The 20,087-nt window shown below is 44.3% G+C and overlaps 1 protein-coding gene and 1 long non-coding RNA gene across 4 annotated transcripts in view; one reads left to right on the forward strand and one right to left on the reverse strand.

Annotated features, from left to right (window-relative positions):
* LOC147615791 (fatty acid amide hydrolase-like) overlaps positions 1-20,087 on the forward strand; it is a 110,481-nt gene that overhangs the window by 5,966 nt on the left and 84,428 nt on the right. Inside the window, exons 2-5 of one of the 3 annotated variants that reach the window (XM_086778399.1) lie at positions 665-776; positions 947-1,056; positions 12,058-12,135; positions 12,331-12,429. In XM_086778399.1, the coding sequence (XP_086634525.1) occupies positions 12,401-12,429 (29 nt within the window). In that variant the 5' untranslated portion in view covers positions 665-776; positions 947-1,056; positions 12,058-12,135; positions 12,331-12,400. Of the gene's footprint in view, positions 1-664; positions 777-946; positions 1,057-12,057; positions 12,136-12,330; positions 12,430-12,967; positions 13,762-20,087 lie in introns of those variants that run through there. The other 2 variants (XM_086778401.1, XM_086778400.1) reach the window with 2 other exon arrangements.
* LOC147615792 (uncharacterized) overlaps positions 590-20,087 on the reverse strand; it is a 103,076-nt gene continuing 83,578 nt past the window's right edge. Inside the window, exons 5-7 of the long non-coding RNA XR_015262634.1 lie at positions 13,108-13,500; positions 12,769-12,872; positions 590-723 (exon numbers count right to left, since the gene is read on the reverse strand). This is a non-coding gene — a long non-coding RNA (uncharacterized LOC147615792). The remainder of the gene's footprint in view (positions 724-12,768; positions 12,873-13,107; positions 13,501-20,087) is intronic.

Raw genomic sequence — 20,087 nt, forward strand, 5'->3', positions numbered from 1 at the left:
CCCCGTGTCCCTATTTGGACGGCTCTCCATGGTGATCATTCTTTCATCTCTGTAAACATCCCACTTCCTGGCTTTTCATGCCTCCACCATTTGCACCATCCTGACCTTCCTCTATGAGACTGGAAGCAATAGCAAATTCATGGACACAGATGTATGTGCCACAGTATGCGTGTTCTGTGTCAAGTGTAAGTCTCTAGAACTGGAGTGATGTACGGTCATTGGGAATGCAATAGGCCTGTGACGACGTGGAAAATGTCTAAATCATGAATCAAGAAACAAGTGTGCGGTTTTACATGATCAAGCTGAAAATAATACACACATATGCACATTCAGTACTGCAATCGCTGCAGCATAACAGCATGAGTTCCATGGCTGGTGACCATCGTTGGCAAGTGTTAACTAGCAGGAGAGCATCAAGGAAGTAAGGTTTGGGCAAGCAGCAACATGTTTGCACAGTGGCCATTGGACCGATTTAACATACCAACTCCTCTATGTTCTTGAACTTTGCATGATTTAGGAACTTAAAACTCAAATATATCACTTTACAAAGCTCAATGTTTGTTTTGAGGTTATGCATGTCTTTTTATTTTGCTTGCCTCTTATTTAATATGTTTCTTCATAAATATCTGATTGACCATTTGTTTTGTGAACTGTGCTATAACAGTGTGTGCCATCTTATCTTTGGAGAATTTCTTTGATGATGGAGCAGCATTCTTGGCAGCCCTGCAGCATGGTTATGGAAACATTAGTGCAGTACAAAACACCAAAAATAACTGGTGAGACATGGCATTTTTTGAATCGTGGCTGTTCTACATAAATGAAGCTAGAAATAAATGTTGAAAATACTTTCTTGTCCCAACAGGTCCTAACCAAGATCTCTTGTATTATGAAACACCACGATGTATGTACATATAAAGAGTACAGTTCCTTTGTTGGCTTTTGACAGCTCCACAGCTCTCTGGACTTGCACTCAAAGGATTTGTGTGGATTTTGGAAACTCCTCTTTTGGGAAACCTTATTTTGTCATACTTTATGAGGCAAAATAAGTTCACACAGGTTTCTTCTTTTTTACTTTTTAAAACAACTCAAAAGATTCTGATAATTCAAGGACCTGTTGACACTGTTAGCTTCCTTTAAAACAATGGTGTTGCCTTTGTGGAGCATGCTTGAAGTTGATGTGGGCCAAACTCATCAAAAATTCAAGGGGACAACATATAAATAGATTTATGTTTCTGATTTGTTACAGAATTTTTTTGAGACTGAAATACCAGAGCTCCCAATGTTTTTGCCGGAGTAGTACACACGGCCCTTTTCTTTTCATTTCTTGTTCAAGTTTGAGCTTCCTGTGATACTTAGGCTGCTCTGCTCTTGTTTTAGGTTAGGGTGTGAGTTTTAGACAATTTTCTATGATTGACAGATGGAGAGACTGCAGTAAAACTGTTGGAAGAAAAAAGTGATTCATCTGAACGTGTGGACACTACCATGAATTGCTTGCCTTTTTTTACATATACACAAAAACAAGTCAACTCAAGTGGACATCCTTATCTATACTGGACAATAAGGGACTATGCAGAAGCCTACACCACTGGAAAAATCACTCCATCAGAGGTTAGGTTTCTGGACGATAACAGCACCCAGCATTGCCTTGAGGACCATTTAGAAATTCATCTTCTCTGATACGCTCTGTATTGTGAACATCTAATTAGGTGGCTGCTCGTTTCATAGCTTTTGTGGAAGATTCACAAAGGAGAACACCCCCAGTCAATCTATTATCCTCATTGTCAAAAGAGGATATTCACAAACAAGCAGCTGCATCAACTGAGCGATTTGCCAAAGGTTGGGTTGTAAGTCCAAAAGAGTACTTTGTATAAATTTCGTATTCATGTTTTCTGAAAATAACTAGAAAAAAAGGAGATCTGAACTTAGGAAAACACATTCTCACACCTAATGTAACACGCTAGAGCATTGCAGGGTGTGCCATAGTTGCTAGGCGTTTCATGAAACGTGTTTCATAAACGTTTCATTCATTTCCCAGAAGTTTCAAAAACGTTTCATACAAAAAGGGGGGGTACAAGCCCCAAAATTTATATAAGAGTTTATAATATGTTGCCTTCCCTGCAAAACAATATTAAACATGCATCATTTACACATTAAAACATGCTAAAACTAAAGAATCATCTGTGGACCACGAACCTCCCATCAATTGCTCATTGAATATAGCATCTCGACTAACAATTGCCTTTTGAGAACTTGGATCGTAAAACTTGTAACCCTTTGAGTTGTCAGAATAACCAATAAAAATAACCTTCAAACCTGAAGGTTGCTTGTGTCGTGTCTCTTTTGGGACATGAATATAAGCAATACACCCAAAGACTTTGAAATGTGCAACAGAAGGAGTTTGGCCTGTCTAAGCTGTGATTGGAATCTTACCAGAAGGTGCAGTAGTTGAAAGATTGACCCAGTTAAGTTACACTGGACATCCAACTGAGTCACTGACCAATTGGCATATATAAACTGGCAACATCAAGAATTAAGATCTGGATTTCATCATCAATAATGGCAACTACTCAATAATGGCTCTCAAAGTGATCACAAAAAGTTTAAATCCTGAGCTGATACAAAAAAAGTAAACTAAAGTCTGAAATACACAAAGTAAAGCATGCTGAAGTCTGATAGATGCAATCATGCATGACAAATAGTAAACTAGAGGAGCTTGATAGCCCCAAAGACTAGAGTCCTCAATCTGGAGTGTGGGCACTCAATCCTCAACATCCTCGATGTCCTCATCAGTAGTCTTCTTGGTAGACTCAACATCACTCTTAGAAGAGGACGATGCTGGCTCAGTTGCCGCACTCGTCTCAGTTGCTGCACTGGTACTAGCACCTCCTGATAATGGTGCTGTAGATGCTTGTGTGCCATGCTCAACTCCTCATACAACATGGCATATATGTTGCGCTCCTTGTGAGGAATCTCTGGGACATCTTTCATCTTCTCAATGTCGATTTTATCGACATTGACCTGGTAAGGCTCTATCGGGTTGCTCGACTGCTCAATTAGGCAGAGTTTGCAATGGCAATATACCAACCGCTCCAACTGAGCAGTAGACAACTTGTTCCTCTTCTTTGTATGGAAGAGGACCCATGTGCTCCAGTTCCTCTCAGCAGGACCCGAACTGCAATCCTGTGAGAGGACTCGAATGGCGAGGCGTTTTTGCCATTAAAATACATAAACTTTGTAAGTATAATGTACTAAAGTCTAAGTATAATCATCATTGATCAATATATCATGTAAATAACAGACTTGTCTTTTAGAGTTGTACTCACCAAGTGAGGGCTACTGATCCCATACTTCTCCCACCATGAGACTAGTTGAAGTTCTCTCGCATGCATGTAGTCTATCAACCAAATACGTGGCTGACATTCCAATACACTAGCCGCTCATCCTCCAAGCGTCTCATGAGCTCCACTTCTCCTCCTATCCATTTCCGAATGTTATCTTGCCATCCATCTTCCAACTCTTCATTAATATATACTGCGCCTCACTATGCCAAAGAGGGTGCAATATGTGGGCAACCATGTGGATTTATCTATGGAACCAATCCCACCGGTTGTTCCAAACCTCTCGAATGTCCTCAATCCTGACAATCAGCCATGAATGATCAAAGCTATTAGCTCACTCCTACGGGCTACGATAGTATGATACAAGTTACAACAAGAAGGCAACTAGTTGGAAGTTGGAACTCGCGGTGGGTGCCCGGGGGACTAGGGCCTTTGACACACTTGTTGATACTATCAATGCATATTAAAACATTTAAACATGGCCATAGCCTTAACACATACCCATCATCACTTTGCATGAAACATAAAAGTGATAAAACATCCACAAATGCTGAAAATGGAGCTTGCACCTGTGACACCACATAGAGACCGGAATGGGCCCTCCCCCCCCCCCCCCCCCCGGGAGTATTTTATTACCCAAGGAGAATAATATCATGTACAGGCTTTGAGGGCCTTACTCTCCCCACGGGAGATGCGAGATTATCCATATACAAATGCCATAACACAGCCCAACACGAGACTACCAAGCCGGAAAATAGGTTGTAGAAATGCCGAGCCAACAATATAATCCATACACCTCCGTGTGGGTGATTCTTCCCCAAAAACCACGGGTCTTCATGCAATAGAGCTAGTACAGCAAGTACAACTCTCCATTCAGCCAGTACAGTAGGTACAATGGCTGGTACAATCGGTACAGTGGTTGATACAGCATGTATAGTGGCTGGTATAACTGGTACGATAGTTGGTACAATAGGTACATCAAGTACAAATGCTGGTACAGTATGTACAGTGACTAGTACAGCAGGTACAATGGTTGGTACAATAAGTACAAAAGCTGGTACAGTCGGTACAATGGCTGGTACAACAAGTACAAAGGTTGGTACAGTCGGTACAAGGGTTGGTACAACAAGTACAATGGCTAGAAATCATAATAAATGATTAAATACCCTTGCCTTTAGTATTTCTTCGCGATGGAATCCTCCAAAACAATCCCCAACAGCCGGTATTCTTCATGGACAGCCTTCAAGAGAGAGAGAAAGAGAGTAGCCATCATTAGGGAAGCCTGTAACAGTGGTAGAGGCTAGTGTGCAGCAAGAGAGCCTCCATTAATGAAGAGAGAGGGCTCCAATTTATAGATTTAGGCCTCCCATGAGCTAAAATGGCAAGAGAAGGCTACAATGACAATTGGAGAGCCACACAATAGCTGAAGTGAGAAGTGTGAGGCCACTTGTCTCACTTTGATCCACTTTCTAACAAGTGTCAGGCCACTTGTCTCACTTTGGTCCACTTTCTTGCAACATGTCCCAATCTAAGAGATGGGTCCTTCCATAAACTTTATCTCTAAAAATATCCCAACTGGTAGACATTCTGTCATAGGCACTTTGCCAACTCTTGGTACCTGCTCAATTCCAGATGTAATGACGCGAACATAATTTCCATCGGAGTCGGGCTAAAAATAGCAACTCTCCTAAATTTTAGGAGTGTGGTCCTTTGTATTCTAGGATAATCCCCCATTCCCAAAGCTTGTACTTTCCAAATATTTAGACATCTTGGAGTCCACCAGACCCCTTTCATACTGGAAAATGTCGAGGCTGGTGACAGAAGTTCAGTACCTCTCATCTGTCAAGAGAGTGCATCAGTTAAGAGCCTCTCCAATCCGGTCCATGAACTCGTACAAGAGTCCAAGAGTGCTGCCCTTCATGTCAGTGATGCGAAGAACACTATAGATTGGTTGAAGAGTGCTCAATAAAGCCTCTGCCTCCTTCCACCCATCTTCTTGCATCACTTTGCGTGCAAAAGCAACTACCTTCGGGTGCTCATGGTCCTCCCAGCTCATCCACTCTCGACTGACCATTGTGTGCATGAGTCCCTGTCAGACTCTCACTGCCCTCTCAACCACAATGAACATATATGCAAACCTGGTTTATGAGGGCTTCAAAAGCTCAAGGTCACTATTGGCACGAAACATTACCAAGACCTTGGGCCTCTTGGTAACAAACTTCACCAAGCTACGCGTAGTGTCAAAGATGTCAGCAATCCACCTAATCTTGGCAAGATCTTCAATGAGCAAGTCTAGGCTATGGGGGTCCATACAATCTGCGGGAACTCATCCTCTAATATCCGTCCCATAGAGACACAGTTGCTACCATTGTCAGTGACCACCTACACTATGTTTTGTGGGCCTATCTCCATGATAGCCTCGCAGAGGTGTGACCATATAAACACTCCTGTCACCACTGTCCCAGGCATAGATGCATCAATGGCACACAAAAACATAGTGCCCTTGTAAGCGGACACCAAAATATTGTACACATTCCTCTTGCATATATCTGACCACCCGTCACATAACAATGTGCAACCATACTTGCTTCAAGTGGCTTTTAATGGCTCCATCTCCACCTCCATTGCATGTTACTCTTTTCTGAGCTCTTTAGTGCACAAGGTCTCATAGGAGGGTCCCTCCCACTCACATCCAATGCGGCTGATTGCCCTCATGGCCTTTTTCCATCGTGGTGTGCGCACAATGTGAAAAGACAAAGCGCATTGGATGAAAAGCCTAGTGAGTTCCCTAGTTGCATCTTTAATTGCTTGCTTTTGCATGCTTGCTCTCTTTAGAGAGGCTTTGGGTGCTGCGGGCAAAGGGGTTCGTGTTGCTGTGGGAGTGGAACTACCAGCACCCCTAAATCCTGCTTGGCTTTGTGCATCTTCCTCTGAACCCAACCGTGTTCTCTTTTGATGCATCACCTATATTCTCACTAGCCCCAATATCCTCAAGCGTAGGCCCACAACAGTGTCCTACGGCTGTCTTTTCCATTGTTGTAGGTCGGCTTTGATGTTTGCAGGCACAAGTTTGCATGCACCAATGCCTTCCCCGGTTAAACCTGTGAAATGGGCCTTAACACGGATTATGGACCCTCCTGAGCAAACCCCTTCCACTTTTGTGTGCCTAAACCGCCATATTTAGATACAGGAGTGACATGGGCCCACATGGCATCCTTAGTGCGAGGCATCTTGACAAAAGCAGGGCTGGATTGGCACTCTGGCATGAAAACCTCCAAATTTCAAAATCTGTGTTTTTTACAAAATCGAAGAAAAAAAGTACAAATCAGCACAACCAACCTGAGAGATGGTGGGTATGGAACCTCGGAAGTGCGGGAGGAGCTGGTAGGGGCTGATTTGTGCAAGGCAGGAGCTCCTTCAATCTATTTCCTAGTTGCAGGTAGACGTTCTTTTTCAAAAAACGTGCTCTCTGGATATAAAATGTTGAAAATCGTAGGTTTTCCCAAGCTACATGAAAGAAACACGTTTCATTCCAATGAAACGTTTCGTTTCATTTAGATGGAATGAAACACGTTTCATTGCAACTATGGGGTGTGCTGAAGCCAACAAATGATGATAAATATTCCAGAATTTAATCGGCTAGGGGGAGGTATACGATTCCTTCAGCATGAGGCCAAATTACGCTTGGGATGATAGCTCAGCAGTGCCCACACTATGAGTTTTCTACTCTTAGTGTTTAGGAAATATCTGGATACCTATCATGGTTTAGAGTGCCTGGCCCAAAGTGTGGAAGGAGTTGGGCAAGTCCTCTATCTTTGATGATGAAGACGGATTAGGGAAAGGGCCTGGAGAACCCTTTTCCAGGAGGAAAACAGGGCAACGACCGACGGGAGCCAGCAGGAGCCCTTTTCCTGCTGGGGAAGGGTTCCCCAGGCCCTTTCCTGACCTCCAGGAGGGGACTGGTGCTTGCGACGACTGGAGCAGCTGCAGCAGTTCAACACATCAGTGTTCCTCAAATCGACTCCGTGTGACAGCAACAGGAGCAGCTTCACGAGTTTGCCATGTTTGTGTTCCCAGGAAAGGTTTCTGTATTCTGAGCTGGCAACATCTAGTGGAAAGTACAAAATGTGGGCAGATTGTACAGCTGTGATCCCCCTTCCTGCGGCCGGAGGCCATGATGGACCCGGATTCCAAAGTGCCTGGCGACCTTTTTCAGCTTTAATTAGAACTCTTGGAAGAGATCCTATGATCAGCCTTCAACAAGACCATGGAGATTGGCACCATGCCTGATTGCTTCTTAGAAGGCCTCCTACATTTGATCCCAAAGGTGATGATTGCCAAGATATTTGACACTAGTGATACATCGCCCTTTTAGGTACTTGAAAGCTTGTTGACTTGCCCAAAGGTAAAAGAATGTTGTAGGTTGGAGATTTGTCTACAAGAAAAAGGTCAAGTGAGATGGCTCAGTGGAAAAGTACAATTCAAGATTTTTGTAAAAGGTTAACAGCTTAGAACAAGGGGTGCACGTCAATGAAAACTTTGCACCTGGGGAAAGTCTGCAACCGTTTGCATTATTTTAGCATTGGCAGTTCATCAAATCTTCCTTTCTTTATGGAGATGTGGAAGAGAAAGTCTACATGACTTGGTCAGAAGGATTTGTGGTCAAAGGCATGGAAGGAGTATGCGAATTCAAGAACTTCTTGTATTGCTTGAACCAATTACCTAGGTCTTGATATACAAGGATTGATACATTTGTTAAGGACATTGACTTCACAAAAAGCAAGGCAATTCTAATCGTACATCTTGCAAGAGGACAGCCATGGTTATTGTTATGCTTTACATTGATGATCTTATCATTACAGGCAATGATGGTACACTTGTTAAGCACATCAAATCAGCCCTCTCCAAGCAGTTTGGAATGACAATATTGCACTATTTTCTTGGTGTTAAAAAAAATGACAGTTTTATGTGCCAATCAAATATGCCAAGCAGTTAATGGACAGATTTAGCATGGAGAATTGTAACACAATCTCCATTCCTATGGAGAAAGGCCTAAAGTTGAAGCGGTGTCCTGAAGATACAGATGTGGATGCCACTTTATACAGGAGACTTATGGGCAGCCTCATCTATTTAATGACCACAAGACCTGACATACCATATGCAGTGGGAGTCGTAAGTCAATGCATGGCACAGACTAAAGAGATTCAATGAAAGGAGGCCAAGCATGTCTTGAGATTACATTTTCAATCTTGGTAAGCAGTTAATGGACAGATTCCACATGGAGAATTGTAACACAATCTCCATTCCTATGGAGAAAGGCCTAAAGTTGAAGCGGTGTCCTGAAGATACAGATGTGGATGCCATTTTATACAGGAGACTTATGGGCAGCCTCATCTATTTAATGAACACAACGAGACCTGACATACCACATGCAGTGGGAGTTGTAAGTCAATGCATGGCGCACACAAAAGAGATTCAATGAAAGGAGGCCAGGCATGTCTTGAGATACGCAATTGCACACTATTATGGCATACACATTTAGTGCACCTCCATGGCTTCATAGATAGTGATTAGGTAGGTAGCTTTGATAGAAAATCTACTACAAATTATACCTTTTCAATCTTGGTAAGCAAAAAGAAAACCACCTTCGCATTATCATCAACAGAACTCACAAGTCAAGTATATGATGGCAGCTGCATTTGTGAAGCTATTTGTGTTACAACCCCGTAGGTCTCCTAAACACGAAACACAAGTGATTAGTACAAACACCCTAAAAGGGGTGCAGGCTAGCTCACCTCCCAACCGTAGGTTCTATGCTTCAAACCACCCCCCAGCTAGGGGCTAAGGTTTGACTTCCACAAATGCATGCCAGTCTGCCCCATAGAGGCCTTCAACATGGTGATCTATGCTTTGCCACATGCGTGGCCGGATGTGACATGTGGAAGCTTGAAGAATAGAATATGTTACGTTAATGGACAGAATTCAGCAATCTTTCGTGAGGAAGGTAATGCACAAGATAGAGAGAGATGTGCAGAAATAGAGAGAGAAATGAAATGAAATGAAATGATATATTAACGTCTCTAAGAGGCCATAGTGGCCTATGAGACCAAAACTGAGAGTACATCTGAAGTTGGTGTCTCATCAAAGAGAACAACTAAACTAACTAATCAAAGCAAGAGAGAGAGAGAGAGAGAGTCGAGAGAAATGAAATGAAATGTTATATTAACGTCTTCAAAAGGCCAAAGTGACCTATGAGACCAAAGTTACAACCATGTGACATCTGATACACTGTCGAGAGAGAGAGAGAGAGAGAGAGAGAGAGAGAGAGAGAGTCGTACACAGTATTGGGTCCCGAATACCCTCTGTAGGGTCCCCACCACGAATGGTGTATTTGCTTTATTAGAATGATGCAAATCTGTAAATTTTTTGATGCTTGACCTTTCACCTTCACCTTGGCTTTAGAGTTCCCCTTGGCTGTCGTGGCCCTTGGAAGACTTCAACCCTTTATGAATCGTAAGATGCTTGAAATGAATCCTAGCTTTTGCTTTTATAGTCACTTCTATGCTGGTTGGTGGGCAAATATAGGGGTCAGCCTGTTTATGCATCTCCATGACCTTTAAATCAGCCTTTTAATAGGTGCCTTTCACACCTGCTGCTGGCCATGATCTGGCCACCTCATGCTGGGCTGTCCAGCCTGCACATGGCTGCCCATGGGCTAGCCAATAGTTTGGCCAAGCCATAATGCTGGCTGACTGGGCTGGTGAGGCCACAGGGCTGGCCGCCGATAGCATGCCCTAGCCATGCTGGCTGTTGGGCAATGGCCATGGGCCTCCATGGCCCCTAGGTTGCCAAGGTGACAAAGGAGAAACTCTGGCGTTTATGGATTTGGGAGACCTGGCCCATCACGCACCTCCCCAGGGGGAGTGGACTTGGTGTGATCCTATAGGCAAGGAGGAGACTCTGGGTACCCCATTTTTTGCATACACCGCACGGCTAGGTCGTAGGATCCAGATGCCCGAGGTCGAGGGCACCTCGGTAGCAGCAAGACACTGGCAGTCTTAGGGCCTCTCACCGTGCTTTCCCTCATATTTTTGGAAGAGGCTCTGGGACAATTTTTGACCTTGAAAGATCACCCTCTTTTCGCAGTTTCTGGCCCATCGGAGTTTCGCGGTTGGCACATGGTTGGCCATTGGCGGTACTAGATAGACGAGCAGCATGTCCGAGATGTGGCCATCCCCAAGAGTCTCAAGGACATGTCTTTGGGATTGCCCTAAGGCTCAGCAGGTTTGGCAATGTATTCTCCGCATCTTCACTATGGACAAGGCCTCTCCCCGTACTATTACATGGGGTATTGTCGCTTGAGCCACGGAGGCCAGTCTTGGTTTATGAGGAAGGTGGGGGGCTAGCCCTTTAGGTCTCCCACCTTCGCATCTCGATAGTGCCAGTCCTAGCCCCAGTCCTAGCCCCATCTACAAGTCACTGGACTCTTGGTTCAAGCTAGAGATGGGAGATTTGCAGTAGCATTTCCGCATGGCACATCTGGAGAGCTCGATGCAGCAAAGCCATCGAAGGCACCCACACTCCGCTTGCGCCTGGGGAGTCCATTAAGGGCATCTGGCTCGACATCATTCATACCCTCCACGGACAGTACAGGAAGCTTCAGGGTGGTCTTGATCGTATGCGGAAGCGTTGGGAAGCCTTCCTAAGGCTCTGGCTACCTCGTCCTTTTCTGGCAGATAGTGGTGGTGAGCCCACTTGGCACTACAAACCACTTGTGTGGTTATTCCCTCCTGCACCCTTTGTATGAGATAGCCTTCTCCTCATAGAGTGGCTAGCCGGAGGAGATGTGCATCCTTCCCCTTATTTTGTTCTTTGATTCTCGCTCCGTACATGGAGGCGACTTTGTATCTAGCCTTTGAGACTGTTTTTTGTTAATTAATAGAAGGATCTTGTTTCCGGAAAAAAAAAGCTTTGGTCAAAGCGCACAACCAAATTAAACTAGATCTACTATGCCAAAAAAATGATCTCTATTACTTTAGAATGCCCTCTTCTTGTTCAATTTTATGCAAGGCCAGAACTTATGAATCTTTTATAAAAAGAAAATAATAACATATTTCCATTCTTCTAACCAAAGTGTGCCTTCTATATGAGGAGGCCTAGATCATACATATGACTTACAAACAAAAATAGCTTTTGATCTTTAAATGACCACTCGTAAAAATAGCTCAAGCAACTCCAAAATAAGGTGACGTTCCCACGAATGTGAGCTGGATCCATGAGCAAAGCAAAAACTGGATAGCAACGGACATGCTTTTATGCAAAAACCCGAGGCCACGAAAAATCATAACACCACCAACACCAAAGAGATAGACTATGGCATCTACAGCAACCAACAATGGATGGGCACCCATGAGTTAAGGTGTTACTTCTTTTAAAGCGTGTGGCAACAAGCTTACAGAGATTCCTAGTGAAGGCACAAAATCAGTTTGACAACCTGAAGTTTAATTTTTGGAGTGGAAAAGATAGTAGCTTATTGAAAAATGTTTTCTCTATGCTATGCACAATATGTTATATTAAGCTGATGTATGCTCTATTATACTTCAAAGAAGACAAATTGTGGTACAGTGCAGTTTGCAAGCCCTTTTTCACATTCAATTGAAATTCTTCGATTTCAGCAAATCATTTCATACTTCACACAAATCTGCTTGATTATGTGTAGGAAAGCCGTTATCCAAACTTGATGGTGTTTTAATAGTAGTCAAGGATGACATCGATTGTCTTCCCTACTCAACCAAAGGTGCTATCGATAATCTAGAAACGCAGTCTCTACTAGGCAAAAAACGTTTACTTTCTATCGTTAAACTAAAACATATAAAAGGTAGAAAGTGCATCTCAAACAGACATGTTACCATCAAGCGTATCTATTTTGCAATGTTTTAATGTGCCACCAGAAATTTTTTTTCTAAACTGTCGAGTTTATGCATGTTTATAGGAGGCTCACTTTGGGTTCACAAAATCAGGTAAGTAAAAAAGGATGCAGCTTGTGTTGCAAGACTGAGAGCATGTGGTGCAGTTCTAGCAGGCAAGACAAGTATGCATGAACTTGGACTAGGAACCACAGGGAGTAATCCTCTTTTAGGGTAATTTCTATTGTCTTGTCTATTGCAGGTTGTCAGGAATAATGTTTGTACACTCTTACGTGTTTAATGTGAAGGGTCACGTGGGATACACGCAGATCTCAAATTTCACTTAATTAAGACAAACACTCACACGATGGAAATAAAGCATGGATGCACCTAATAATTCTGTGTGTGTTGCACACCACACTAAGGGTTGATAGTTACCCCCCTTTCCCTTTTCCCTTCTTGAGAACTTTATTCCACAAAGGAATCCAAATATAAAACTCAATGGGTGCTTGGTTAAAACTCACCTGGAGCACCAGTATTTCAACAAATCATGTCACAACTTCATGCTGAATCCAATGAAGATCTACATGGGACGAAGTCAACTCCTACCAATAGCGTCAACCCCCGTCTGCTGAATCAGGCCAAACCACTAAAGTCAATTCTTTGTTCAAATATGCCCTAGTGAAAACTCACACTCAGAGCAACCAGCATTCCAACAAATCATGTCACAACTCATGCAGAATCCAATGAAGATCCACACACGAAGCCCAGTCATACTCGGTAACCTCAACCCAACCCAAACAAGCCCATCCAACTGAAGTCAATCCTTTGTTCAAATATACCCTTGGTCATACAAACTCTACCTTGTCCGTACAGTTCCATGCTCTAATTGTACAATTATCTGCCTTGGCCATACGTTGTTCATACATAGCTTTCCTTAGCAGCCCACACTTGCACAAATGCACCTCCAACAAAACTGGCAAGTAGTGCTCGAACGCACCAATGTAAATCCAAGTCCCCGAAGGTGCTCCAAAAATGTTGCTTTTGTATGTGCCTGTTCATGTCCAATCACGTGGCGCTTACAATTCTTCGGATCAGCCCAAACACCTTCAAGGGTTCAAACAACCCAAGCATGCTTTACTCAGAGAGAAACTGTTGGCAGAAGCCTTGTACACCTTCGTGGGTGCTCAACAAAGAAGATGAAGTGGATTTGCTGGAAAGTCTTCAAAATCAGCTCCAGAATCCATCAAAACAATCTTGAACAGTTGAGACAGCAAAAATAGTTTAAAAAAGCGGAAAATTGCCCAAAAGCTAACATCTCTAAGCCGAACAGCCATGTTTCAGTTTCTACATCCTTGTATGGGTCATCTTGTACGTATGTGTTCCATACATGCCCGTGGTCATACAGATCTTCATATGGCATTCGTAAGATGAACACAATGTGATGTGGCGATCTAGAGCCTTGGAGTGCATGTGTTGAAGATAAAGATGAAGAGAAAAGTCAATTTTCTTAAAAGGTAGTGGGCTTCTTTTCCTTGCTCGCTTTCTCTTTTGCTTTAATTTTGCTTTCCTTGCTTTAGCCTTAGTGCCTTGCAAGATTAAGGTCATGAACTTCAATAATAATGATCAGTTTCATACCTATATACCTACACACACATAAATGCCTAACTTATTAATGCAAAATGTCAACCATAATTCTAGCCATACTTATATGAACTTCAATAATAATGATCGGTACCGATATACCTACACATACATAAATACCTAACTTATTAATGCAAAAAGTCAACCATAATTCTAGCCATACATGCACACACTTGTTCTTCAGCGGATAGTGTGTGCGTAGAAAAAAAATGATGAAGAGATGGTTGATTTGCCTAAAAGGTAGTAGCAGGCTGCTTTTCTCCCTTACTCTTTTGCTTTGTTTTTTAACTTTTATTTTCCTTGATTTAACCTTAATTTGCAAGATTAAGTTTATGAATAATAATAATAATAATCAGTTTCACACCTATACACCTACACATACACTATAGTTGCAAAAAGTAAACCATAATGTTAGGCATACATTCACACACTTGACCTTGGGCCTTTTGGGCATCCTCCAAGTCGGCGGACGGTCTTTGGGTCTTTCGAGCATCCTCAAGCTCACAAATAGTCATATGCACAAAACATAGGACTATTTATGCCAAAACATGTTATGCATGTCCACGCACAATGCAAGCACAACATATATTATGGAAAGCAATTCATCAGACAATTCTCATGGGGCCTGTCATCCACTTTCTAGGTGGAAGAAAGTGGGCCGGTGACATCCATCTGGCTTCCAAAGAGTCCAAGCAACTGGTTCATGCATGGAACTAAGGATGCTAATGTGTGGAAGAGCACTTGCATAGCTTGTTCCGTTAAATGAGTGAGGAGTTCTCTGTTTTAACTTTAATCCATCATACCAATAATGGGGACATATACTCCTCAAGCTCAAGAGAGTTGTGTCTGTCATGACAGTCTGTGTTGGAGCAAAGTGCACGCTATGTTGAGTCAAGAAGACTTTTGTAGTCAAGTAGACCTATGAGTTCACTCACTGTGATTCATAAAGATACCTTTGATTGCATAATGGGCCTAGTATGGTCAAGAGTTCAATCTTCATATTAGCAAATGATGGCATGATAGTGCACTCTTCATTCCTTTGATGGAGAAGAGGAGCAAGTTTATTTTAATATCATTGTGATTGTGTACACTTTAGTACTACTTCTTTAGGGTTATCTCCATCCTAGATGCCATGGTAAAATGCGGAATACCTCTTTGGTGGTGTCCAAAGTGGAATTCCCCATCCAAGTAATATTCCCAGTATTAGTGTGTAATATCTCTTGGTGATCAAAAACCTGGGACATCCACAAATACAGATAAGGGCATCAGCTAGCCAACGAATACCTTTGACAACTGCATGAACTAAGTAGCGGCAGTTGAGGCCTCATCTACTGCACCGAATGGCAGGATTCTTGGTTTAGGAGATACCCACTGCTTAGGGCCAAGGACCCTTTGTATACAGATAGGTCATGCAAGGACTTCTGGAGGTTATTGATTGTTGGTTGTTAGTGGTCTCTCTTTTTTTTCTCTCTCTCTCTGGGAAAAAGATCTTACTATTAGTTAACAAAAAACCAGCCATGAAGGGCTAGATACAAACTCGCCTCCATGTACGGGGCGGGGATCAAAGGATCAAAGGTGGAGAGAGATACACTTCTCCTCCGGCTGGCCTCTCTACGAGGAGAAGGCTATCTCATACAGGACGCGGGCGGGCGGGGGGGGGGGGGGGGGGGAGAGAAATCACATAGGTGGTCTATAATGCCAAATGGGATCACCACCTCTATCTGAGAGAAAAGAGCTAGGCCGTCAGAGCCTCAAGAAAGCTTCCCGCCGTTTCCGCATGCAATCAAAGCCACCCTGCAACTTCCCCCATTGACCTCGGAGGGTATGAATGATTGTTGAGCGAAATCCTCCTAATGAACTCTGCACGCAGAGTGCGGGTACCCTTGATGGCTTCACTACATCGAGCTCTCCATATGTGCCAGGTTGCAATGTTGCTACAAATCTCCCATCTCTGGCATGAGCCCGGAGTCCAATGATCAGCAGATGGGGCTGGGACTGGTACTGCCGATATGCAAAGGTGAGAGACCTAAAGGGCTAGCCCTCCACCTTCCCCCTCATAAGCCATGACAACCTAAGCGACAGTGCCCCATGAAATGATACGGGCTGAGGTCCTGTCCATCGTGAAAATGCGGAGAATCCGTTGCCAAACTTGTCGAGCCTTCGAGAATTCCCAAAGACAATGTCTTTGAGACTCCTGAGGGTGGCCGCACCAAGACGAGCAGCTCAAGGTTGTTTCTGTATGGCGTACGATAGCTTATCATACAGAATATCGTATGGATTTTTTCAGAAAAAAAAAGTTCTTTTTTCAATATATATATATATATATATATTTCCTCTGTACTATGATGCTTCCCTCCTTTCTAAAATACTCCATATCTGGACTTGGAAATACCTAAGTTTATAAGTATTTTTTTAAAACACCGTATTTTATCGTACGATATGAAATTTTTTTATATCGTATCGTATTTTCCCGTACGGTATCGTACCTGACAACTATGGACGAGCTATTTGTCGACCACCAATGGTCAACCACATGCCAACTACCAAGCTCCTGTGCGCCATCAACCAAAGAAAGAGGGTGATCTTTCGAGGCGGACAACTGTCCTAGAGCCTCTTCCAAAAGTATGAGAGAAATTGTTGTGAGAGGCCCTGTGATTGCCAATGTACTGCTGCTACCGGGGTGCCCTCAATCTCGGGCATCTGAATCTTGCGGCCTAGCCGTGCTGTGTATGCAAAAAATGGGGGTATCAGGATCACAGCAAGTCCACTCCCCCAGGTTCTACTGGAGGCGCATGAGGTGCTGGCTCTCCCAAATCCATAACTACCAAAAAAAGTCTTTCCGTGGCCACCTTGGCTGTCAGAGGGTTTATGTGCCACTAATGTGCTTGAAATCCGATCACCCTCACCCTCTGAAAGGTGCAGATATTGAAATCCTCCAAAGGGGACTCCGATCTCTCTAATCTGCCATGGGGACCATAGAAAAAGTGAGCAAACCACAACCCTCATCTGCGCCATGGGTTGCCAAGAGAATATCATGCCTAGTAAACATGCCTAGCCACTGTGGGGGGTCGGGTCTAGGATAGGGGTCAGCACTCCTAGGGAATAGTAGAGTCAATGTCGAGGCTAAGTTTGTCTCTACCCTGGATCCCTAGGAGGCCTCTCTCCTGAGCCTTCGGGGGAAGCTGTTTGTGTACAAGCCAATCTCCAAGGGACCTGGCAGGTCCTATGCTCAATGCTTCCCATGATACGTGAGGTTGGGCCCCCAACATATGGCCACTGGGTAAACGGATCAAGGGTTGCCGAAGACGCTCCTTCGAGACTACCGGAGCTAACTGCCTAAGACCTACAAGGAGTCCTCTAACAATCAGCTTGCCTAGCAAGGCACAGCTCTGAATGGCAAGGTCGATGATGCCTAGGCCCCCTCTGCGCTGTGGCTGAATGATCTCTCTAGGCCACCTTGGCCTGGGCAGGTCTCCCATCATTGTTGGCCCACAAGAAGTTCTCGATCAATCGTTGTACCTAACCAATGCATGCTCGAGAGAAGGCCCAACAAGAAGTAATATACCACATGCTGGCAAGAAGAACCTGGTTCGCCACCACCACTCGACCAGCTAAGGAGAGCTTCGCAGAACTCCAGTACAAAAGCTTCTTCCAAATACTTAGAAGAAGAGGGGCAAGCTGTTGCTCCAAGGAGATATCAATGCCCCCTTGGCATCCCAGATAGTGGACTAGAGTGCCCTTCATGATCCACTGGAAAGCCTCAACTGGCACCAAGTTGGGGCGAGTGCAAAGCCTACCCAAAAACCACACGACTTGTGCCAATTGATCTGCGCTCCTAATGCGCAACAAAAGATCTCGATCGCCTGAACGAATCTCTGGAGATTCCCCACATCTCTAGATAGGTATGCTGTTGTGTCATCTGCAAACTTTGAGTCCAAGAGCTCCTACTGAGTATGGAGGGGGAGACGCAATCCTTGGAGCCCCGTCTCCTGAGTTGAGAGAAAATTGCTCATTGCCTCGATGACGAATAGGAAAAGGTAAGGTGCCAGTGGACATCTTTGCCGGACCGAGCAAAAGGAGGAATTTGTCACTTGGCTCCATGGATGAGAACCTGACTGTGAGAGGCTGAGTAAAGTCGTGAAACACCACGGATCCACTCCACTGGGAATCCCATCCGGTACATCGTGATATCAAGATAGCTCCAGTCAACTCTATCATAAGCTTTCTCAAAGTCTAGGAGGGGTCAAATGAGGTCCTGCTACCACATTGTGGCCGAAGTTGTCGCTTCCCAGAAAATGAAGATGTTGTCTAGAATGCTCCGATCCTGAACAAAACCTGTCTGAGTGTCATGGATCAAGTCGGGGAGGAAAGGCTGAAGTCTCCACCTGATGGCCTTGGCCAAGATCTTGTAGACAACGGTGATGGGTCTCCACTGCCGGATCTCCAATCTCTCACCACTCTCCTTGGGAATCAAGTGTATCAAACCCTCTGAAAGCCTCTCTGGCATGGCACTTGTGATCATAATCTCATTGAAGGCTGCTCGAAGGCTGCATTCCATGAGATCCCAGTGACGAAGAAAGAAGGAAACATAAAGCCCATTTGACCCCGGGCATTTGCCCTTAGGGAGAGCCGTCAATGCCTTCGCTAGCTCATCTGCTATGAAGGGAGTCAATAGAAGGTCTCAAGAGGGGGGGTTCCACCTCTCCCATGTGCCGCTAGACTCTCTCGCGCACGTCCATTACCTGTGGGGATAATGGGGTGCCCGTAAGGAGGGAAAAAATCAGTGGCAATGGCTCTCACAGGAGGGGGTCAAAAACAATAGCTCCATCCTAGCCACATAACCTACGAATACCATCTCTCCACCTATGGGGACCTGTTATCTCAAAGAAGTACCCCGTGACTCTGTCTCCGGCCTGGGTCAAAAAGGAAGCTGTGGCATGGTACCTGTACTCCACCCTCCTCTCCTCTATGGATCTGATCTCCATACGGGCAGCAGCAAGTCGATTCTCAATTCATCGACTATCGGGGGAACTCTCCTGAAGATGTTGGAGAGAAGCAAGACCCCTCCTCAGGCTCCTCTCCTGCTCACAAAATCCCTCCAATGTGCTCTATGTTGCCTCCTGTAAAAATCTCGTAATCTCACCAAGGCCCACATCCAAGGTGCAGAGATAAAATCCAGTCCCGCCCGTATCTGTTCTATCCTGCTGCAGATCTCAGGGTCGTGTATGAGACTGTCCGGAATCCTAGTGCTCGCGTGCCTGTCCTGCCTCTAGGGGTCCTCTAAAGACAAAATAACCAGAACATGATCAAAGAAAGTGGGGCCCGCCAAGATGTCGATCATGCCCCCACGACCGCAAGCCCACTCATCCACATAGAATCTGTCAAGTCGAGAGAGGTTGGGGCCGGTGCTCCTCCTATTGGACCGCGAGAAGCACAGGCTCTCAGGATTGCGCCCAAACTTTGGTAGATGCCAAGGGTTCTGTCCCTTGAGTGCCAAGATCAACTCCTCCCACGTAGAGTACTCTGCGCTTGAGACTGTGGTTGTGCCTCCTCCGAGTGTGTCCTCTACTACCTCGATCATGTTAAAGTCTCCACCCATGTACCAAAAGTCAGCTTGAGGAAGGGTGTAACTTGGTCGAACACAATGCTAATCAATACACTTAAATACACCAAGATTTAATGAACAACATGCTCAATACAAGAAGTAATTTGCTGAATTGACACGAGACAACTAGCCCCTCCCTCAAATAATGTATATTAATCTTGGAAGAATCAAGTACATAGTGTCATGGGCATTTGTGACTAGATTTCCATACCAATGCATATGAATACAGTATTGCAAACAATGTGGTGTTGGTGTAGATTTGCAATTCACACTACCCTCTCAGGTGCCCATGTTCCCTACCATCTGCTCTCTATTGTTCCACCAACACATGGTAGCGACAATCTCCAAGAGAGCACGTAGGACAAGAGAACACTACACAGGGTATGTGAACATGGAGTCCTGCTCCTCCCTCTTGCTACTTGCTTCCATATTTAAGCATCAAGGCTTACCAATTACAAGTAGAGTCAATGACAGCAGAAGTCTTTGTGATGGAAGCATTTGCTACTTGCTTCCATATTTAAGCATCAAAGCTTACCAATTGCAAGTAGAGTCGATGACAACGGAAGTCTTCATGATGGAGGCATTTAGAGTGTT

Source organism: Cibotium barometz, chromosome 39 (assembly GCF_041138505.1).
Source record: "Cibotium barometz isolate CiBa-2024 chromosome 39, ASM4113850v1, whole genome shotgun sequence".
NCBI lineage: Eukaryota > Viridiplantae > Streptophyta > Polypodiopsida > Cyatheales > Cibotiaceae > Cibotium > Cibotium barometz.